Source organism: Oncorhynchus kisutch, linkage group LG3 (genome assembly GCF_002021735.2).
Source record: "Oncorhynchus kisutch isolate 150728-3 linkage group LG3, Okis_V2, whole genome shotgun sequence".
NCBI classification, from domain to species: domain Eukaryota; kingdom Metazoa; phylum Chordata; class Actinopteri; order Salmoniformes; family Salmonidae; genus Oncorhynchus; species Oncorhynchus kisutch.
In genome coordinates, this window is record NC_034176.2 from 74,068,566 (window position 1) to 74,092,334 (window position 23,769).

Here is a 23,769-nt window from a genome sequence, read left to right on the forward strand (position 1 = left end):
TAGTAACAGCAGCAGCAGCAGCAGTCGTAACAGCAGCAGCAGCAGCAGTCGTAACAGCAGCAGTAGTAGTAACAGCAGCAGCAGCAGCAGCAGCAGTCGTAACAGCAGCAGTCGTAACAGCAGCAGTCGTAACAGCAGCAGTCGTAACAGCAGCAGCAGCAGTCGTAGCAGCAGCAGTAGTAGTAACAGCAGCAGCAGCAGTAGTAGTAACAGCAGCAGCAGCAGTAGTAGTAACAGCAGCAGCAGCAGTAGTAGTAACAGCAGCAGTAGTAGTAGCAGCAGCAGTAGTAGTAACAGCAGCAGTAGTAACAGCAGCAGTAGTAGTAACAGCAGCAGCAGCAGTAGTAGTAACAGCAGCAGCAGCAGTAGTAGTAACAGCAGCAGCAGCAGTAGTAGTAACAGCAGCAGCAGCAGTAGTAGTAACAGCAGCAGCAGCAGTAGTAGTAACAGCAGCAGCAGTCGTAACAGCAGCAGTCGTAACAGCAGCAGTCGTAGCAGCAGCAGCAGTAGTAGTAACAGCAGTAGTACTAACAGCAGCAGCAGCAGCAGTAGTAACAGCAGCAGCAGCAGCAGCAGTAGTAACAGCAGCAGCGGTAGTAACAGCAGCAGCGGTAGTAACAGCAGCAGCGGTAGTAACAGCAGCAGCGGTAGTAACAGCAGCAGCGGTAGTAACAGCAGCAGCGGTAGTAACAGCAGCAGCGGTAGTAACAGCAGCAGCAGCGGTCGTAGCAGCAGCAGCGGTAGTAACAGCAGCAGCAGCGGTCGTAGCAGCAGCAGCGGTCGTAGCAGCAGCAGCGGTCGTAGCAGCAGCAGCAGCAGCGGTCGTAGCAGCAGCAGCGGTCGTAGCAGCAGCAGCAGCAGCGGTCGTAGCAGCAGCAGCAGCAGCGGTCGTAGCAGCAGCAGCAGCGGTCGTAGCAGCAGCAGCAGCAGCGGTCGTAACAGCAGCAGCAGCGGTCGTAACAGCAGCAGCAGCGGTCGTAACAGCAGCAGCAGCGGTCGTAACAGCAGCAGCAGCGGTCGTAGCAGCAGCAGCAGCAGCGGTCGTAGCAGCAGCAGCAGCGGTCGTATCGTAGCAGCAGCAGCAGCAGCGGTCGTAGCAGCAGCAGCAGCGGTCGTAGCAGCAGCGGTCGTAGCAGCAGCGGTCGTAACAGCAGCAGCAGCAGCAGTCGTAACAGCAGCAGTCGTAGCAGCGGCAGTCACAGCAGCAGTCGTAGAAGCGGCAGTCGTAGAAGCGGCAGTCGTAGCAGCGGCAGTCGTAGCAGCGGCAGTCGTAGCAGCGGCAGTCGTAGCAGCGGCAGTCGTAGCTGCGGCAGTCGTAGCTGCGGCAGTCGTAGCTGCGGCAGTCGTAGCTGCGGCAGTCGTAGCTGCGGCAGTCGTAGCTGCGGCAGTCGTAGCTGCGGCAGTCGTAGCTGCGGCAGCCGTAGCTGCGGCAGCCGTAGCTGCGGTAGCCGCAGCTGCGGTAGCTGCAGCAGTCGTAGCTGCAGCAGTCGTAGCTGCAGCAGTCGTAGCTGCATCAGTCGCAGCTGCAGCAGTCGTAGCTGCAGCTGCAGCGGTCGTAGCTGCAGCAGCAGCGGTCGTAACTGCAGCAGCAGCGGTTGTAACTGCAGCAGCAGCAGCGGTCGTAACTGCAGCTGCAGCAGCAGCGGTCGTAACTGCAGCTGCAGCAGCAGCGGTCGTAACTGCAGCTGCAGCAGCAGCGGTCGTAACTGCAGCTGCAGCAGCAGCGGTCGTAACTGCAGCAGCAGCGGTCGTAACTGCAGCTGCAGCAGCAGCGGTCGTAACTGCAGCTGCAGCAGCAGCGGTCGTAACTGCAGCTGCAGCAGCGGTCGTAACTGCAGCTGCAGCAGCGGTCGTAGCAGCAGCAGCAGCAGCGGTCGTAGCAGCAGCAGCAGCAGCGGTCGTAACTGCAGCAGCAGCAGCGGTCGTAACTGCAGCAGCAGCAGCGGTCGTAACTGCAGCAGCAGCAGCGGTCGTAACTGCAGCAGCAGCAGCGGTCGTAACTGCAGCAGCAGCAGCGGTCGTAACTGCAGCAGCAGCAGCGGTCGTAACTGCAGCAGCAGCAGCAGCAGCGGTCGTAACTGCAGCAGCAGCAGTCGTAACTGCAGCAGCAGCAGTCGTAACTGCAGCAGCAGTCGTAACAGCAGCAGTCGTAACAGCAGCAGTAACAGCAGCAGCAGCAGTCGTAACAGCAGCAGCAGCAGTCGTAACAGCAGCAGCAGCAGCGGTCGTAACTGCAGCAGCAGCAGCGGTCGTAACTGCAGCAGCAGCAGCGGTCGTAACAGCAGCAGCAGTCGTAACAGCAGCAGCAGTCGTAACAGCAGCAGCAGCAGCAGTCGTAACAGCAGCAGCAGCAGCGGTCGTAACAGCAGCAGCAGCAGCGGTCGTAACAGCAGCAGCAGCAGCGGTCGTAACAGCAGCAGCAGCAGCGGTCGTAACAGCAGCAGCAGCAGCGGTCGTAACAGCAGCAGCAGCAGCGGTCGTAACAGCAGCAGCAGCAGCGGTCGTAACAGCAGCAGCAGCAGCGGTCGTAACAGCAGCAGCAGCAGCGGTCGTAACAGCAGCAGCAGCAGCGGTCGTAACAGCAGCAGCAGCAGCGGTCGCAACAGCAGCAGCAGCAGTCGCAACAGCAGCAGTCGCAACAGCAGCAGCAGCAGCAGTAACAGCAGCAGCAGCAGCCGTAACAGCAGCAGCAGCAGCAGTTGTAGCAGCAGCAACAGTCGTAACAGCTGCAGTCGTAACAGCAGTAGCAGCTGCAGTCGTAGTAGTAACAGCTTCTGCAGTAGTAGTAACAGCAGCTGCAGCAGTAGTAAAATTAGCAGCAGTAGTAGTAAAATCAGCAGCAGTAGTAGTACCAGCAGCAGCAGTAGTAGTAGTAGCAACAGCAGCTGCAGCAGCTGAAGTAGTAACAGCAGCTGCAGCAGCTGAAGTAGTAACAGCAGCTGCAGCAGTAGTAACAGCAGCTGCAGCAGTAGTAACAGCAACAGTAGTAGTAGTAGTAGAAATAGTAGTAACAGCAGCAGTCGCAGCAGCCGCAGCAGTAGTAGTAACAGCAGCAGCAGTAGTAGTAACAGCAGCAGCAGTACTAGTAGTAGCAGCAGTAGTAGTAGTAACAGCAGTAGTAGTAGTAACAGAAGCAGTAGTAGTAACAGCAGCAGTAGTAGTAGCAGCAGTAGTAGTAGTAGCAGCAGTAGTAGTAGCAGCAGTAGTAGTAGCAGCAGTAGTAGTAGCAGCAGTAGTAGTAGTAGCAGCAGTAGTAGTAGCAGCGGCTGCAGTAGTAGTAACAGCGGCTGCAGTAGTAGTAACAGCTGCAGTAGTAGCAGCAGGAGCAGCAGTAGTAGTAGTAACAGCAGCAGCAGTAGTAGCAACAGCAGCAGGCAGCAGCTGCAGCAGTAGTAGTAGTAGCAACAGCTGCAGCAGTAGTAACAGCAGCTGCAGCAGTAGTAACAGCGGCTGCTGCTGCTACTGCTGTTACTACTACTGCTGCTGTTACTAGTGCTGTTACTACTGCTGCTGCTGCTGTACGGCAGTACTACTACTGCTGCTGCTGCTGTCACTGCTGCTGCTGTCACTGCTGCTGCTGCTGCTGCCGTTACTACTGCTGCTGCTGCCGTTACTGCTGCTGCTGCCGTCACTACTGCTGCTGCTGCCGTCACTACTGCTGCTGCTGCCGTCACTACTGCTGCTGCTGCCGTCACTACTGCTGCTGCTGCCGTCACTACTGCTTCCGTCACTACTGCTGCTGCTGCCGTCACTACTGCTTCTGCTGCTGCCGTCACTACTGCTGCTGCTGCTGCTGCCGTCACTGCAGCGCCGTGGCGGCGGCAGCGGCCGTGGCGGCAGAGACCGTGGCGGCAGCGGCGGCGGTAGCAGTAGTAGTAGTAGCAGCAGCAACAGTAGTAGTACCGTAGTAGCAACAGCAGCAGCAGCAGTAGTAGTACCGTAGTAGCAACAGAGGCTCTTTTGTTTGATGGCTCTGCTTGTTTTTGAAAGTCAAGTGAGATGCTGCTCCTCTCAGCCTCTTTGTTCTAGCCATTGGTTTTATTGATTTGTTTGTGTGTGCTGTCTGACTCTGAACCCCAACAATGGTTCAAATGCTTTGACTTTCATGGTCTTCTTGGGCATGGTCTTCGTGTGTGTGTGTGTGTGTGTGTGTGTGTGTGCGCGCATGGGTGGGTGAGGTTTGTACATTTAGTAAAATTATGTCATGCATTTAGAAGCTTCTGATTAACTAGAAGCTTCTGCTAATTGATATAATTTGAGTCAATTGGAGGTGTACCTGCTTGACATCATGGGTAAATCTAAAGACCTCCACAAGTCTGGTTTATCCCTGGGAGCAATTTCCAAACGCCTGAGGGTACCACGTTCATCTGTACAAACAATAGTACGCAAGTATAAACACCATGGGACCATGCAGCCGTCATACCGCTCATGAAGGAGACACGGTTCTGTCTCCTAAAGATGAATGTACTTTGGTGCAATCCCAGAACAGCAGCAAAGGACCCTGTGAAGATGCTGGAGGAAACGGGTACAAAAGTATCTTTATCCACAGTAAAATGAGTCCTATATCGACATAACCTGAAAGGCCACTCAGCAAGGAAGAAGCCACTGCTCCAAAACCGCCATAGAAAAGCCAGACTATGGTTTGCAACTGCACATAGGGACAAAGGACGTACTTTTTGGAGAATTGTACTCTCGTCTGATGAAAAAAAAATAGAACTGTTTGGGCATAATGACCATCATTATGTTTGGAGGAAAAACGGGGAGGCTTGCAAGCCGAAGAACACCATCCCAAACGTGAAGCACAGGGGTGGCAACATCATGTTGTGGTGGTGCTTTGCTGCAGGAGGGACTGGTGCACTTCACAAAATAGATGGCATCATGAGGTAGGACAATTGTGGCAACATTTCAAGACATCAGTTAAATCTTGGTCACAAATGGGAAGTTAAATCTTGGTCACAAATGGGTCTTCCAAATGGTCAATGACCCCAAGCATATTTCCAAAGTTGTGGCAAAATGGCCAAGAAGGACAAGAAAAGCCCTGACCTCAATCTTATAGAAAATTTGTGGGCAGACCTGAAAAAGTGTGTGCGAGCAAGGAGACCTACAAACCTGACTCACCAGCTCTGTCAGGAGGAATGGGCCAAAATTCACCCAACTTATTGTGGGAAGCTTGTGGAAGGCTACCCAAATCGTTTAACAATTTAAAGGCAATGCTACCAAATACTAATTGAGTGTATGTAAACTTCTGACCCACTGGGAATGTGATGAAAGAAATAAAAGCTGAAATAAATCACACTCTACTATTATTCTGACATTTCACATTCTTAAAATAAAGTGGTGATCCGAACTGACCTAAGACGGGGAATTTTTACTAGGATTAAATGTCAGGAATTGTGAAACTCAGTTTAAATGTATTTGGCTAAGGTGTATGTAAACTTCCGACTGTATATTCTGTATACCTGCCAGCACCTGCAACAAGACAGACAGCTGTGCAGTGTTGGGGTATATCAGTGTTGTTCCACACTGTTGTTTTACTGGACTGTGTGTTTGCAGAATACTCCATGCAGGACCAGAGGCTGCAGAAGCACAGTTTTACCCCCAGAGGCAGCAGCAGTGACAAGTCCTCCTCTGGCCAAAGCAAACCAAAGTGCAAAGGTACTGCTGCTGGCTTCAAGTGCATGTACTAGCTAACACTATAACACTTTAACATGGTGTTAGTGTGCTGATGGTTCTGTCATTGGGAAATAATATCAATAAGGCATGATGACTGAATTTTAGAAAATTGAAGTTTTGCAAGATTCCATTTGTGTGAATGGTCAATTTGGATTCCAGAGCTGATGTGAATGGTTTGGAGTGGTGAGAGTTACTGAACTATTGTGTTCCTTGCATGGCTACTGACCTGCACAGTGTGCTGACGATCTGCCTCCGTTCCCTCTCTCTATGCCTTTCTCTCTCCCTCCTCTCCCCACCTATCCTGGTGTCATTAAAGAACGCCTCATAATAATGGCTGCAATGGAGCAAATGGAATGGTATTGAAAAACATGGTTTTCATGGGTTTGATACCATTCCATTTACTCCATTCCAGCCGTTATTATGAGCCGTTCTCCCCCCAGCAGCCTCCACTGCAGCAAACACATACCTGCTTCTTTTCTGTTTCTCTGTTGACTTGTGTTATCTCCAGGCTTAGGTCTTCAGTGTGGGAGTAGAAGCAAGTCAGAATTGTATTATACTTTAAATGGCAGCTCTGTTGACCACCCAGTCCAGGCCAAATCCAAAAGCACATGGTACATTGATGAAGGTAAAGCCCCAGCAAGATACAGTACTGCGACTCCCATCTGTCTTGATAGCAGGGTCCTGTTAATGCATGGTTGTTCTACAGTATTCATTTACCAATCGGTGAACAAATAAAGAATGCATTTGATCTTTAACTTAATTGTTGTATTGTTTAGGTAGATAACATTTATTAAAATTTTTACTGTGATTGGATTAAAAAAGCTTGCTATCAATACTAGGGCTGTGGTGATACCAGTATCAAGATATTTTTTCCAGTGCAAAAATAAAAACATGAAGCAGATCACTCTTTTGGTTCTTTTTAAAATACCTGCTGTATGTAAAATAGTCTGTTCTATAGCTTGGAAAATAAATAAATGTGACTGGATGACAACACAATGGGGGTTGTTTTCCTAAAGTTAAATCCGCTTTGTGTTTTGTTTCCTTGAGACTATGCTAACGAGTATCGCGATACTGGAATTGTCCCGGCCCTGATGAAGACCCTTCACTGAGAGTCCTCCATCTATTCATTCCCATTAACTGTGAGATCCACCTGCATGGTGCAATTGCGGTGTCATGGTCTTCCTCAAATCACAAAGGCTTTTAATAATGCTTTAACATTTCTTGCATTTATTCACTCTCAGAATAATTAAATTAGGTAAAATACTGTACTTTATTCTTGATGGTTTCCTGTAAGCATTAGTGAAAGCCTTCAGTACTTGGTTTAAGTGAGGTCATGTGGATATGTTTCATGGGGGATGGTGTGGGGTAGTTTAGGTAGGTAGCCTACATGCGGTCAAATATAGTTTTCCTTACAGCGTGGTGGTGATGAATGGATCATTACACAAGTGAAACCAAGGGATTGAAAATGATTGAGTCATGTAAAGCCTGTGTGTAAAGTTATGGAGCTATCAGTGGACTCTAGGGTGAGGAAGACCCAGTGGAGATGACTCCTCTATGTCGCAGGAATGAGAGAAATCCTATCACAGCTGTTTCCTCTGTTCTGTTTCATCACCTCTGTTTTGTTTTTCATCACTGCCTTCTTACCCATATGTTCAGGTCCATCATATTCATATTTGATGGTGTGTTGTACTTTCCATTGGTGACGTGATGATCTTAAGACTCACCCATCTCTTCTGGATTATTCTGTGGCTGTCCATGTGGAGGCATTTAGATTTTCTCAACACACTCTCACAGTGACACATTAACGTTTTTCAACTCCCATGGGAGGTAAATTAAAACGTCCTTGTGTCACACAAGATACATTTTGTGGTTCTGTTTACAGTGAATGTACAAATGTGTATCCACTTTATAGTGAACGTGTTTATAAACAAACATTACATTTGGTTTGCTAATGCTGATATGAAGCTGTGACACCACCTGCACACTCCCTATTCACAACGTTGGCAAAAAAAGCCAAATTAATATCTGATGAGTCCACAATGCTAGAAGCTCTCTCTGTGTAATATCTGCTGCAGTGAAAATTGATTGTCTGTTTTCCTCTGCAGTAGGGGAAGACCCTGCCAAGTCCCTCACAGACACGCCCCCTGACTTCAATGAAACCACACCTCCTACCAGGGCCCCGCCCTCTGCTTCCTTGTCCATTGACAACAAGTTCCACTCCCTGCCCTTCAGCCTGAGCCGTAAGACTGGGCCCAATGGCAGCCTGAGCCATGGACCCCTCTCCCTCTCCGTGCAGTCAGTGATGGGAGAGCAGATGCAGATGCCAGAGCCCACATCGCCCAGCCCTCCCTCCCCGAGGCCCCCCTCACCCCCCAGCTCTCGCGGGGGTGGGGGAGTGCCTGGTCTGGAGGTGGGGTCCCTAGTGGAGGTGAAGGAGAACCCGCCTCTGTGTGGGGTCATCCGCTGGGTGGGGCTGCCCCCGGGACTACCAGAGCCACTGGCTGGCCTGGAGCTGGTGAGAGATCATTACACTGACTGGAAGGATTGTCTCTTTGTCGCCTCTGAAACCTGGCTGTTTTGTCTTATGTATTTCCCAATAACATTGTCACAGCAAGTGAACTAAGAATTTCAGGAAAACTTCAGAGAAACCAACATTTGGTTAATTGAATGGTAGAATCATCCAAATCCAGTATCATTACTAGCTATATGTTTGGTGTAATAGCATACAGGTAACTGCAGTCAACATCATGATGGCCTTGTCTGGTTCTGCTCTCTCAGGAGGAAGAGTGTGTTGGCTGTACAGACGGCACCTTTCAAGGTACCCGCTACTTCAGCTGCGCGCCCAAGAAGGCCCTGTTTGTGAAGCTGAAATGCTGCAGGCCTGACTCCCGTTTCCCCTCCCTACACCACTCCTCCAACCCCATAGAGAGATGCAACTCTATCGGTGAGTCACTGGTGTCACCTGTCAGTCCTGCGCTGAATTACTAATTGACTCCTAGGTACTCCCTAGGATTGGACGGGTAAAGGCTATACAGGGACATTTCCACCCAGCTAAGCAGTCCTGCCCAGGATTGTCAACTTAAACTTCACTGTTTGTGTCTGTCCAGCTTTCGGGGGTTATCTGAGTGAGGTGGTGCATGAGAACACTCCTCCACGCACTGAGAATGACGGTCTAGACATCATGGTGGGCAAGAAGAAAGGTATCCAGGGACACTACAACTCTTGCTACCTGGACTCCACACTCTTCTGGTGAGGACATAGAAAAGAGATCTGAGTTTTAACTTCTTCCTTGCGTGTATTATTATAGAGTTCTTAACCTCATTCCTATGTCACTGTAGTGAGTTTTTTAAAGTCTCTCAACAGGGAGTCATGTTTATTCTTTCCCTCTTTTCCCGTCTTCAGCCTGTTTTCCTTCAGCTCAGTCCTGGACACAGTTCTGCTGAGGCCGAGGTCCAAGACTGACGTAGAGTATTACCGAGAGACACAGGAGCTGCTACGCACAGAGATAGTCAACCCCCTGCGCATGTAAGTTGGAAACTACTCATCGTGTTTTGTTCAGACACATTCATTCAGTATAATGTCATGTGGCAAACCAATGCTTAACATGTAATTTCTAAGCACTTTCATTCGTTTTCTAGACACAGCCAAGTATCATAACTGTGAGATCCTCTGATTCTATTTTTATTTGTCTTGGTAGACATGGCTATGTGTGTGCCACTAAAGTGATGAAGCTCAGAAGGATACTGGAGAAGGTAGAAGCTGCCTCAGGGTTCACGTCTGAAGAAAAAGGTGTCTAATGCCTTTATCAAAATATTAAAGATTTGGTGTTTTGTTATTAATGTCATAAACTTATTCTAAATGTTTTAAGCTTGTTATTAACTTAATGGTCACCTCACAGATCCTGAGGAGTTCCTCAATATTCTGTTCCATCACATATTGAGGGTGGACCCCTTACTCAAGCTGAGGTCAGTCTACATTAAACGTACTCCTAAACATATCCTGTTGTTATTGCTTATCTAAACTATTTCTGCTAATAGTATACACATTTTAATAATATTTAGACATGCATCTAAGATGAGCTCAAATTAGATGATTTCCAATGTATTACAAATTATATCCTGTTTGTGTCTGTCGTGTCTAGGTCGGCAGGTCAGAAGGTTCAGGACTGCTACTTCTACCAGATCTTCATGGATAAGAAGGACAAAGTGGGCGTGCCAACCAGCCAGCAGCTCATAGAGTGGTCCTTCATCAACAGTGACCTCAAGTTTGCTGAGGTGTCCTGTCTGTATGTCTGGCTGGCTGTCTGTCAGTGGTTGGGTTGCTCAGAGGTGAATGATTTGCTGATTGCAATCAAGAAGCAATTCACTCTAGGAGCATGAAGGGAGAGTCAACTTGACTATCAATTCTAATGATTAGCTGAGTTAATCAATGACAGGCTGAGCTACTATGGGAAATTGGCAGGATCAGTAGTTAGTAGAACACACATACAGTTCTCTTTTGTGGAATTTTAGTGGGATTTTGTTTATGTAATGGCTGTTCCTCAGTAAGGTAAGATGGTGCTGACAGATATGGCAGCTCTGCTTCTAGGTCCAAAGCAACTTTGCAGTATTTTGTTTTTTTGTGTATTTCTTACATTATTAGCCCATCATTTTGGGGGTGTTATTACATACAGCCGTAAGAACTTTTGGATATCAGAGCGGTGGTAACTCGCCAGAATTACAACCAGGAATACGACTTTCTCGAATTGGATCCTTTGTTCGTACCCTCCAGGGTAATTGAGCTTATTCCAGAGCCTGCTCCAAAACACCGCCGGCGGAGAAGAGGTATTTAGAGTGGAATTCTAGTCCGACTCAGGAGGCGTGCACACCATCCACCTCTTATATTACTCGCTAATGTTCAGTCTCTGGACAATAAAGTAGACGAGCTCAGAGCGAGGATCTCCTTCCAGAGAGACATCAGGGATTGTAACATAGCCATGTTTCTGTGAAACAGAGTATCTCGGGATATACTGAGTTCTCAATACATCGGGCAGATGGGAATAAAGAACTCTCCGGGAAGAAGAAAGGCGGGGGTGTATGTTTCATGAATAACTACTCATGGTGTGACTGTGATAACATATAGAAACTCAAGTCCTTTTGTTCACCCGACCTAAAATCCGCCACAATCAAATGCCGACTGAATTAACTCCCAAGAGAATTCTCTTCGGTTATAGTCACAGCCGTGTAAATTCCCTCTCAAGCCGATACCACGGCGGCTCTCAAAGAACTACACTGGACTTTATGCAAACTGGAAACCATATATCCTGAGGCTGGATTTATTGTAGCTGGGGATTTTAACAAAGCAAATTTGAGGAAAACGCTACCGAAGTTTTACCAACTGTAGTACTCGCTCTAGAAAAACATTGGACCACTGCTACTCAATTTTTCGAAATGCCTACAAGGCCCTCCCCCACCCTCGCTTCGACAAATCTGAGCATGACTCCATTTTGTTCCTCCCTTCCTATAGGCAGAAACAAAGAGGAAGTGCCCTTGCTAAGGTCTATTCAACGCTGGTCTGACCAATCGGAATCCATGCTTCAAGATTGTTTTGATCACGTGGACTGGGATATGTTGCGGGTAGGCTCTGAGAATAACATTGACGAATACACGGATACGGTGACTGAGTTCATCAGGAAGTGTATAGGAGGTGTTGTACCCACTGTGACTATTAAAACCTACCCAAACCAGAAACCTTGGCTAGATGGCAGCATTCACGCAAAAATGAAAGCGTATACCACCGCATTTAACCATGGCAAAATGACTGAGAATATGACCAAATACAAACAGTGTAGTTCCCTCCGTAAGGCAATCAAACAGGAAAAACGTCAGTACAGAGACAAAGTGGAATCGCAATTCAACGGCTCAGACACGAGATGTATGTGGCAGGGTCGACAGACAATCACGGACTACAAAGGGAACACAGTCTTGCTTGAAGATGTCCACCATTGTACCCAAGAAAGCAAAGGTAACTGAACTAAATGAGACTCGCCCTGTAGAGCTCACTTCTGTCATCATGAAGTACTTTGAGAGACTAGTCAAGGATCATATCACCTCTACCTTACCTGACACCCTAGACCCACTTCAACTTGCTTACCGCCCCAATAGATCCACAGACAATGCAATCGCCATCGCACTGCACACTGCCCTATCCCATCTGGAAAAGAGGAATACCTATGTAAGAATGCTGTTCATTGACTATAGCTCAGCATTCAACACCGTAGTGCCCTCCAAGCTCATCATTTAGCTCAGGGCCCTGGGTCTCAACCCCGCCCTGTGCAACTGCGTCCTGGACTTCCTGATGGGCTGCCCCCAGGTGGTGAAGGTAGGAAACAACACCTCTACTTTGCCGATCCTCAACACCAGGGCCCCACAAGGGTGCGTGCTCAGCCCCTTCCTGTACTCCCTGTTCATCCATGACTGCGTGGCCACACATGCTTCCAGACGACACAACTGTAGTAGGCCTGATTACCATCAATGACAAGACAGGGAGGAGGTAAGGGTCCTGGGAGAGTGGTGCCAGGAAAGTAAATTCTCACTCAACGTCAAAAAAAAAAGTGCTGATCGTGGACTTCAGGAAACAGCAGAGGGAGCACGTTCCTATCCACAGTGGAGAAGGTGGAAAACTTCCCTTCGGCTTACACATCACTGAAGATCTGAAATGGTCCACCCACAGACGGTGTGGTGAAGAAGGCGCAACAGCGCCTCTTCAACCTCAGGAGGCTGAAGAAATTTGGCTTGGCCCCTAAAACCCAAACAAACTTTCAGATGCACAAGAGCATCCTGTTGGGCTGTATCACCGCCTGTTACGGCAACTCCCAACGCATCACCAAGGGCAAACTACCTACCCTCCAGGACACCTACAGCCCCCGATGTCACAGGAAGGCCAAAAAGATCATCAAGGACATCAACCACCACTTCACCCCGCTATCACCCGGAAGGCGAGGTCAGTACAGGTACATTAACGCTGCGACCGAGAGACTGAAAAGCAGCCAATATCTCAAGACCATCAGACATATAAATAGACATCATTAGCTGTCTTCCACCCGGTTACGCAACCCTGCACCTTAGAGGCTCCTGGCAGGCGCAGCGGTCTAAGGCACTGCATCTCAGTGCTAGAGGCGTCACTACAGACCCTGGTTCGATTCCAGGCTGTATCACAACCGGCCAGGATTGGGAGTCCCATAGGACGGCGCACAATTGGTCCAGCGTCGTCCTGGTTAGGATTTGGAAGGGGTAGGCCATCATTGTAAATAAGAATTTCTTCTTAACTGACTTGCCTAGTTAAATAAATACATATAAAAGAGGCTGCTGCCCTATATACATACTGTAGACTTGGAATCACTGGCCACTTTAATCGAACACTAGTCAATTTAATAATGTTTACATACTACTTTACTCATCTCATATTTATATACTGTATTCTATTCTACATTATTTGAGTCAATGCCACTCTGACATTGCTCGATCTAATATTTATATATTTCTTAATTTCATTCTTTTACTTTTGGATTTGTGTGAATTGTTAGATACTACTGCACTGTTGGAGCTAGGAACACAAGCATTTCGCTACACCTGCAATAACATCGGCTAAATATGTGTATGTGATCAATTTGATGTGGTGACTTCATGCGTCTTCTCTCTGTTCAGGCTCCTTCCTGCCTTATCATCCAAATGCCTCGCTTTGGGAAGGACTTCAAGATGTTCAACAAGATCTTCCCCTCACTAGAGTTAGACATCACAGACTTACTTGAAGACAGTGCGTAAAAAGTTATTTTATTTGAATGTGGTAGAAGTGATAACTGTTTTCCATATCATAAATCTACTGTTCTCCATCGACATGGTTGTGTGTGGGTGTGTATAGTCAACCCTCAACCCTGTGCTTCTCTCTCAGCTCCCAGGGAGTGTCGAATCTGCGGGGGTCTGGCTCTGTATGAATGCAGGGAGTGCTACGAGGACGGTGACATCACTGCCGGGAAGATAAAACAGTTCTGTGAAAAGTGCAATACACAGGTATCCGACAGAGGGTGCCATTTCACCCACATAGAAACTAAGGGGATCTCATCAGGGACTTGCAGTAGTTGTAAAGCAGTGTAGTTCCAGTACAATCCACTTGGGGGCGACAAGTCCTAAGGAATGCCTGAGTTTCATGTAACTTTCTAAGTTGTATTTTATACTGGGTGGTTTGAGTCCTGAATGCTGATCGGCTGATACCTGTGGTATAAAGTCTGATATACCACGGCTATGACAAAACCTGTGTTTTTACTTATCTAATTACGTTGGTAATCAGTTTAAAAATCAATTACACATATATTCACAAATGTGCCTCAAAGTTCAAGGTAAATATTTTGTCTTCAGCTATACGTTATTTAAGCAATAAGGCACCTCGGGGGTTTGTGGTATATGACCAATATACCACGGCTAAAGGCTGTATCCAGGCACTTCTCGCTGCTTCGTGCCTAAGAACAGCTATTAGCCGTGGTATATTGGCCATATACCATACCCCCTCGTGCCTTATTGCTTAAATAACGTATAGCTGAAGACAAAATATTTACCTTGAACTTTGAGGCACATTTGTGAATATATGTGTAATTGATTTTTTTTAAACGAATGAATTGTGAAACTTGTCATTCTTTAGTTTTATTCTTTACTTTGTAGTTGCCATCGATCTATGAGAACTGTTATTAGACCGATTTATAACTAGTGATTTAGAAATACTGAAAAAATCCCCAAGAAATAGGTAAAAACTTATTTCCAACCATTATATGTCATACGTGTATGTGTTCCCTCAGGTTCACCTCCACCCGAGGAGGAAGGCCCATCGCCACGGCAAGTTGTCCGTCCCCAAGGAACTGCAGGAGGGTGTGTGGCGGCAGGGTAGCTTCCCTCGCCAGCGGATGGAGCTGTTCGCTGTGCTCTGCATCGAGACCAGTCACTACGTGGCCTTCGTCAAGTACGGCTACCAAGACTCCGCATGGCTCTTCTTCGACAGTATGGCCGACCGCGACGGTATGGGGAGAAATCTTCTTCAGGAGTTATTGGATAACGTTTCACTTTTTGTTGTGGGGGAAGCAGTATTTTGAATCATTTACAAAGTTATTATGAACTGTCAAGCTATTTTTTATTTTGTTCATAATTATGAATAGATATTCAGCTCCATAGTAAATATTTTGGATTAATTCACACACAGAAATGATATTACATATAAATATAACTAGAACACTTGCCATTGCTTTAATACCACAGATCTGAGTGCTCTGTCTGTTTGTTGTTCCACAGGAGGGCAGAATGGCTTCAACATCCCCCAGGTGTCTCCATGTCCGGAGGTGGGGGCCTATCTGAAGATGACCCCTGAGGAGCTGCACGCCCTGGACCCCAAAAGCATCCAGGGCCAGGCCCGCCGTCTGCTGTGTGACGCCTACATGTGCATGTACCAGAGCCCCACCATGAGCCTGTACAAGTAGAGCCCCTGGGGCAGGAGACTCCCAGACAGACAGATAGACAGACGGCAGAGCTGCAGTCCAGAGCTCTCTCCCTGTGTCCCCACCTCCTCCTCAATGCCTGCCCCTGTCTCCTCAGTCTACTCTGCCCAAAGTGAAGACTATAAAAGAGAATAGCTTATTTGCACTGTGCATTTGTTGAAGTGTTGTTGTTGTTGTTTTCCCTCTGTGGTGAACAACAAAACAAGCTGATCTTGACGTCAGTAGCTTCCCTGTGCCTCGTAGCTGAGTGGGACAGCGGTTGATGGAGACACGAGAAGCCCGCTGAATATTATTTTCTTCCTGTGGAGAGGAAGAGGAGAGAGCGAGAGAGGGGGACAGCATGCTCGCCTCGGCTGACCAAACATGCGAAACAAAAACAAGCCATGTTAATGGAAGGACAGAGGCCACCTCATTTACCTAAAGCAGGGGGAGTCCTGCTTTTCTTAATCAGTGTAAGAGATGGGAGCGCTCCATAATTCAACTCATAGTGGAAATAATGTTCAAAACCCTCAACCAACTATGTATACGGTTTAAACAGCTTGTCTTAAGACCTCCTTAGTACCATGATCCATTATGTCAGATGTGTACCACCACCAACAGTATATTTGTGTCAACCGAATATAGCATTAGGATCAACCAGAATACTTTGGTTGGCATATTTCCCTATTATACCTTGTAGATTTCATGAAAGTGTGTGTGTTCCAAATGGATATATGGTAAGAGGCGGCTGTATGACAGGTCTCCATGCAGTCAGAGGACAGGTCAGGTACTCTAAAGCCTGGCAAGTGTTTTTGAATTAACAGGTTGTGGAAATATTCAACTGAAATTGTACATTTCGATTTTTCTTTTTTGTAAGTCTCAAGGCATTGTGTGTCAGCAAACTAAATTATTTTATATCTAAACTTTTAACTGCACTCAAGACATGGCAAACTCCTGCTTGACATTTGTCATACTCAATACTTATCTATCTGATGAGACAAACAGTATATGCCTTTTGTGTCTTTTTCATACATTTGTGACAGTCAACTCCCCAACCATGGATCAAAATCAAGTAACTTAAAATACAGTATATACCTAATTATATTTTAATCTGAATATATTTACATTCTCGTATAATATAAAAAATATATTAAATATAATCTTTACTCCTCCTCCCATCTCTCACCAGATATTGAAGTGAGTTCTTGTGATTCATGCTGTCCCATTAATACTACTGAATGTTACCACCAGTGGCATGCTGGGTAGTGTAGTTTAATGTCACAATGAAGGCCTGATTGGGAGGTTCAATGCTGGTTTCCAGATGACTACAACCTCCACAAAGCCCCATTGTGATTGTTTTCCCAGGGACCCTCAAAGGGGACATTATTACTGTGTGTGCTTGTTTCTGCACTGCTGAAGTTTAATGCTCGTCACAGACAGACAGGAGGACTTTCTTTACTCCACGGGAGCCTGTGAGTCTCTGATATGGATATCTATGAACATTGACTTGGGCATCTATCTGTAAAGTATATAACGGATGCAAATGAATGTCAGTGCTGTTCTCGTAAATGTTAACTAAATTAAAACCCCTGTTTTGAAAAGTGTTTATTTGTGTGTTGGAGATGTTTGCCATGTGCCTGGCAGTTTGCTTTGTTTGGCGCGTCTGAGTATGAGTGAATTGGGGTACGCTTGTCATGTAGCTTGATTCAACTCTGGTGTCCGTGTCCTCACCTGTCACAGAGGTGCAGGTCTCATTAGCATGGTGTCTCTGCAGGGGCTCAGCACAGTGGGGATTCTGCTCTGGTTGATGCGTTTGTCAGAGAGACGGGGTGCAGATGGGACTAACCTCCCCGTGGGCAGAGACACAGCAGCTGGACACTGGTCAGACAGGGAGCTCGAGGCCCAGACAGCACATTAACACAAGGTTATATTTTCTTCTCTTTATCACCTCAAACTACATTCTACTGGAAAAGGCAGAAACACTTTACATTATAATAGTGAAAAGGGTATGCTTTTTTGAGTTACCGGTAGTCATAACTCACTGGGCACAGACATCAATTCAATGTTTATTCCACATGGCTCAATGTTATTTTATTGAAATGGTGTGGAAACAACATTGATTCAACTAGTGTGTGCCCAGTGGGTGCATGGCTACATTTCTAGCTTAGTGAGTGACTTGCAGTGCCTGTCTGTGAGGGCTGCAGCATTTCAAGCTCTTGAGAAAAGTCTCATCTATGTTTAAGCAGTTGTTGACAATGTTTGAGCAAGTGGGTTTATGCCTTTAGTCATAGGCTTATTACAATATGGGCCCCAGTCTAGGCCTCTTCAAAACAACAGTCAATCATCTGCTGTCCAGGAAATAAATACAAATTGGGTGCAATATTCTTAACAATAAAGAATGACAGATCAGTTTTAAGATGGCAGTTTGTTTGACTACTTGTGTGACTGGCTTTTTATTGTTATTATCCCCGTGGCCTGTATGTTGGGATTAAGTTCCATATACCCTAATTCCCCAGACACTTTGCAACAAATAGATAAATCAACCTGTATTATACATTTCCCCCACAGGAACCCTCTTACACACCTTACACCCATTTAGTTTTTAGTCAAACTTGAAACCAGCTTAGCAAGCTGACTTCAGAAGTGCCAGATAAGTATTTGTCAACACAACAGCTGGCGCCACAATGCCCTCTTGTATCTTAATGCCACAGCATATGCCAGCCGCTCGTAGCTTGTGATAATTTAGCCGGGACTGGTACTTCAGGAGCAGATGGGCTCAAGTATTGTTATTCTCACTCCAGCTCAGAGGCCCTGGGGGAGAATGCTAAATAAAATCAAAGCAGATGGACCTTGCTGGGCTGTTTATGATAAACAGCCAATGGCCCTCCAACACCGCTGGGTTGGGGCTGCTGGGAAAGGGGCAGGGTCTACCACCAATAGTCTCCACTGGACAGGAGCAAATATTACACTGGTGGATTGGGCCTCTGAAAAGACCTCGAACTTACTTAGCCTGGAAAACACACAGAATATTGCTTTTACTACTGTGCTGTTTTAGTGAAGTGAAACAAAGCGATTTTCATTGTGGATCCAAGACTGTATTCTTCTCCAACCACTGTCTACTTATGGTACAGTCACACACAACAGAAGCACAGACACACTCAGAATCACTTTCTCCCTTTTATTTTAGCGCTGTGTTTGAAGTATTTTTTTGGTCTGAATTTCCTGTTCTTTCTCACTCATAATAGTCAGTCCCATATTTTAACTCGGGACTATTTTGTTCTTTTTTCTTATACTTTCCCAAGATTGGCTGATGTTGTTCTTGGTATTCTCACATCTACTCCATGCACGGGACCTTGAAAAAGACAAGGGCGGTATGGTTTTTATTGTAAACATCCTCCCATCACATCAGGTAGTGATTCTGCTGCCTGTCTACTATACATAGGAATGCAGAATGGTTGGTTCACACTCAGCATTGCACTTGAAATCCAGTCTCATTCCCATGGGAAAGACAGCCAGTAAACAAAGAAATCCTATCAGAGCCTGGAGAGAGAAGGTAAATGTAAAAGCCCATTCAGACAACAGGAAAACAGTGATTTCCGACACTAAAGATGAAAAGGGAGCTGAGAGAGAACAATTTCAAGCCAATCAGTCCTAACTCAATATACCACTTAGGTGCTGTTTTAACTCTATTGTGATAAGGGGTTTTATTTAGTGGCTTTAAAGGTCACAGTCTGATGAAGTCAAAGCAGTGCAATCAAACTAATGTTTAGAACTGAAACTATTAACTCTGCAGTTCTTCAATCACTTTGAGACCTTTTAAATATCTGTGTTGTAAGATAGTTTCCATTAATTCGCAATCCTGTTCAAATGGGCAGCTGCAGAAGCAGTTATTTTTCATACTTCAATTAAATTACATGATTTTGACACAGAGAAACTACTCAAATCAAATGTATTTATATAGCCCTTCTTACATCAGCTGATATCTCAAAGTGCTGTACAGAAACCCAGCCTAAAACCCCAAACAGCAACCATTGCAGGTGTAGAAGCACGGTGGCCAGGAAAAACTCCCTAGAAAGGCCAAAACCTAGGAAGAAACCTAGAGAGGAACCAGGCTATGAGGGGTGGCCAGTCCTCGTCTGGCTGTGCCGGGTGAGGATCATAACAGAACATGGCCAAGATGTTCAAATGTTCATAAATGACCAGCATGGTCAAATAACAATAATCGCTCCTGCTGTCTCTAGAGAGTTGAAAACAGCAGGTCTGGGACAGGTAGCACGTCCGGTGAACAGGTCAGGGTTCCATAGCCGCAGGCAGAACAGTTGAAACTGGAGCAGCAGCACGGCCAAGTGGACTGGGGACAGCAACGAGTCATCATGCAAGGTAGTCCTGACGCATTGTCCTAGGGCTCAGGTCCTCCTCTGAGAGAGAGGGAGAGAGAGCGAGAAAGAAAGTAAGAGAGAATTAGACAGCATACATAAATTCACACAGGACACCAGCTAAGACAAGAGAAATGCTCCAGATCTAACAGACTGACCCTAGCCCCCCGACACAAACTACTGCAGCATAAATACTGGAGGCTGAGACCGGAGGGGTCAGGAGACACTGTGGCCCCATCCGATGATACCCCCAGAGAGGGCCAAACAGGTAGGATATAACCCCACCCACTTTGCCAAAGCACAGCCCCCACACCACTAGAGGGATATCTTCAACCACCAACTTACCATCCTGAGACAAGGCCGAGTATAGCCCACAGAGATCTCCGCCACGGCACAACCCAAGGAGGGGGCGCCAACCCAGATAGGAAGACCACATCAGTGACTCAACCAACTCAAGTGACGCACCCCTCCTAGGGACGGCATGGAAGAGCACCAGTAAGCCAGTGTCTCAGCCCCTGTAATAGGGTTAGAGGCAGAGAATCCCAGTGGAGAGAGGGGAACCAGCCAGGCAGAGACAGCAAGGGCAGTTCGTTGCTCCGGTGCCTTTCCATTCACCTTCACACTCCTGGGCCAGACTACACTCAATCATAGGACCTACTGAAGAGATGAGTCTTCAATAAAGACTTAAAGGTTGAGACCAAGTCTGCATCTGTCACATGGGTAGGCAGAGCATTCCATAAAAATGGAGCTCTATTGAAGAAAGCCCTGCCTCCAGCTGTTTGCTTAGAAATTTGAGGGACAAGTAGGAGGCCTACGTCTTGTGACCGTATCGTACATGTAGGTATGTACGGCAGGACCAAATTGAATAGATGGTAGGAGCAAGCCCATGTAACGCTTTGTAGGTTAGCAATAAAACCTTGAAATCAGTCCTTGCCTTAACAGGAAGACCGTGTAGGGAGGCTAGCACTGGAGTAATATGATCAAATTGTTTGGTTCTAGTCAGGATTCTAGCAGCCGTATTTAGCACTAACCAAAGTTTATTTAGTGCATTATCCTGGTAGCCGGAAGGTAGAACATTGCAGTAGTCTAACCTAGAAGTAACAAAAGCATGGATACACTTTTCTGCATCATTTTTGGACAGACAATTTCTGATTTTTGCAATGTTACATAGATGGAAAAAAGCTGTCCTTGAAACAGTCTTGATATGTTCGTCAAAAGAGAGATCAGGGTCCAGAGTAACGCTTAAGTCCTTCACAGTTTTATTTGAGATGACTGTACAACCATCAAGATTAATTGTCAGATTCAACAGAAGATCTCTTTGTTTCTTGGGACCAAGAACAAGCATCTCTGTTTTGTCCGAGTTTAAAAGTAGAAAGTTTGCCCCCATCCACTTCCTTATGTTTGAAACACAGGCTTCCAGCGAGGGCAATTTTGGGGCTCCAACTCTAAACTATATTCTGATTCAAATACTATTCTCTGACAAAATGAGTTTGTAATCATACCTCAACATTTTGATGTAGGAATGATGCATGCCTCTTGTAACGGAAAACATTGTTCTATTTGATGCAACATGAGGGTCAAGTACTACACCTCCCTTCTGCTGTCCACAGATGAACCAGTTCACTTGCTTACGTATGTATCTCTTCACACTTGTGTTGCTTACACATCTCCCCCCTCTGAAATGATGTTCAGTAGGAGGATGCTAGTAACGGATGAAGAATTAATTGCCTCTAAAGCAACCGTTGCCAGATGTTGTTCCTCCTAACAGCCAGGTGTGGGCAAATTGCATATGCAGGATGTGCGTAAAATATTTTAAGTCGTATCTTTCACTTAAGGTGTGAAGTGTTTTTATTGCCCATCACTGCTCTGTAGTGTGTGTGTGTGTGTGTGTGTGTGTGTGTGTGTGTGTGTGTGTGTGTGTGGAGAAGGGGGGGGCAGGCTAGGCCAATGGCCCCCTCTGGGAATCTGTATGGCGTCTGTAATGAAAAGGGGGCTGGGAGTGACAGCAAGACGTGGCAGCAATGGCAGTGGGATGGGACTGGTGGTGTGTGTGCGTGCGTGTAGGCCCCCACACATATGTACTGCCTATTCCCCTCCTGCTGCTACCTTTAACACTGCATTGTTTACAGGTGCTGACTGGATTGGCACGCAAGCTGCTTTCCAGATTAAATATGAGTGAGTGTTTCAAGTTTTAATGTCACATGCACAAGTACAGTGAAAGGGATTCTTCCAAGCTCTGACCCCAACAATGCTTTAATCAATAACAATGTAATAGTAAAAATAACAAGGTAGAACAAAGACACACGAGATATGAAATAAGAAGAACAGGATAAAGTCAGTAAGCATACTATATACAGGGTCGGTTCCAGTAGCATATTTACAATGTGAAGGGATACTGGATCATTAGGGGTAGATATGTATAAGGGTAAGGTGACTAGGCATCAGGATGTAGAGTCAGTGTAAAAGTATGCATATAATGTGTGCTTGTGAGCAAATGATGGGAGTGAGTGTTTGTATGTGTGTTGGAGTATCAGTGTGCGTAGAGAGAGCGCAAAAATAAGAAGAAAATACAAAGGGCAACTCAGATAGTCCTTATACCCACACCATTAACCTCTCTGCGCACAGAACGGGATGAAATTCGACAACATGCGGTGATCGCTACATAAATAGTAATATTAAACATTCATGAAGATACAAGTGTCTCACATGTTTCGAAAGCCTAGAATCTTGCTAATCCAACTGCGTTGTCAGATTTTAAAAAGGATTTACTGCGAAAGAATACGATGTGATTATCTGAGGATAGAGCCCCATAAAAAAACAACTATTTCAACCAGCACAAGCGTAACAAAATCACAAACTGCAATAAAATAAATAGTTTACCTTTGACGATCTTCCTCTGTTTGCAATCCCAATGCTCATTGTTACACAATGAATGGTCTTTTGTTTGATAAAACCCATTTTTATAGCCACAAAACATTTTGTGAACCGCTTGTGTTGTGAATTCCGTCTCATTCCATTTTCAACGACACATTCGATGTAAATATACACACAAAATGTGACTTTTCCAGTCATGTTTGGTTTCATTGCAATCAACTGGTTTGTTTGTAACACAACCAAACTTGATGGGTCATTTCGCCGGACGTATTGACTGAAAGAAACCGGTTTGAAGAAAACAAGTAATGACATCATTGTGCACCAATGATATGACCGCTGTTTCGTTGATTGACCGTATTTTAACCCAATGACCACTGAGCGTCTTGAAATCTAGCTGGGTAGAGAGCCAATGAGCTGAGAAAAACTGCAATATGTCATGTTTATGTATTGGAAGACCAACCCATGTAGTAAACTCCGACGTAAAGAGGTTCATTCGCCATTGACGATTCATACCAGAAGGAGCTGTGTTGCGCACAGCATTGTTTTGGTAAAGCGCATATTCAGCTGTTTATATATCAATCAGTGTGACGACTAAGTCAGGGAAAGCTAAATCTAAGTCTAGATATACAGATGTACACACAATTTTAGAAGAAATTGATCAAGGACAATTCATTTAGCGATTCCCAAATGGAGGAATATTTTTTGAACGGAGAGGACATCGTTTTGGACTGGTAAGTTCTTCTCATGCTAATGCCGTTGTTTGAAATTAATAATATAAAATATTATTTGTGAAATGAAATAGCCTATTTGAGGCTGTTGATGGGAGGGCAGGCCCACAACAATGGCCAAAGTGAAATGGAGACAGTAGATACAGCTGGTCTGTTGTAATATAATAAAGACAGTAGATCTAGCTGGTCTGTCATAATATAATAGAGACAGTAGATCTAGCTGAAATGTCATAATATAAATGAGACAGTAGATCTAGCAGGTCTATAATAATATATTCAACCTTATGTTCCCTGTACTCTATATATATATCTGTTAATTATACCTGTTGATACAGGGCTCATACAGTGGGGCAAAAAAGTATTTAGTCAGCGACCAATTGTGCAAGTTCTCCCAATGAAAAAGATCAGAGAGGCCTGTATTTTCTTCATAGGTACACTTCAACTATGACAGACAAAATGAAGAAAATCACATTGTAGGATTTTGAATTAATTTATTTGCAAATTATGGTGGAAAATAAGTATTTGGTCACCTACAAACAAGCAAGATTTCTGTCTCTCACAGACCTGTAACAACTTCTTTAAGAGGCTCCTCTGTCCTCCACTCGTTACCTGTATTAATGGC

General features: G+C 45.8%; 1 protein-coding gene across 5 annotated transcripts in view; it reads left to right on the forward strand.

The window, feature by feature from the left end:
- LOC109903291 (ubiquitin carboxyl-terminal hydrolase CYLD) overlaps positions 1 to 16,775 on the forward strand; it is a 60,903-nt gene extending 44,128 nt beyond the window's left edge. The window contains exons 7-19 of one of the 5 annotated variants that reach the window (XM_031814571.1): positions 5,554 to 5,655; positions 6,182 to 6,298; positions 7,779 to 8,188; positions 8,452 to 8,617; positions 8,781 to 8,922; positions 9,076 to 9,198; positions 9,371 to 9,462; positions 9,572 to 9,638; positions 9,815 to 10,001; positions 13,359 to 13,467; positions 13,603 to 13,721; positions 14,501 to 14,717; positions 14,988 to 16,775. In XM_031814571.1, coding sequence (XP_031670431.1) covers positions 5,554 to 5,655; positions 6,182 to 6,298; positions 7,779 to 8,188; positions 8,452 to 8,617; positions 8,781 to 8,922; positions 9,076 to 9,198; positions 9,371 to 9,462; positions 9,572 to 9,638; positions 9,815 to 10,001; positions 13,359 to 13,467; positions 13,603 to 13,721; positions 14,501 to 14,717; positions 14,988 to 15,172 — 2,036 coding nt within the window. In that variant the 3' untranslated portion in view covers positions 15,173 to 16,775. The remainder of the gene's footprint in view (positions 1 to 5,553; positions 5,656 to 6,181; positions 6,299 to 7,778; positions 8,189 to 8,451; positions 8,618 to 8,780; positions 8,923 to 9,075; positions 9,199 to 9,370; positions 9,463 to 9,571; positions 9,639 to 9,814; positions 10,002 to 13,358; positions 13,468 to 13,602; positions 13,722 to 14,500; positions 14,718 to 14,987) is intronic. The other 4 variants (XM_031814577.1, XM_031814584.1, XM_031814592.1 and 1 more) reach the window with 4 other exon arrangements.
- The last annotated feature ends 6,994 nt before the right edge of the window (positions 16,776 to 23,769 follow it).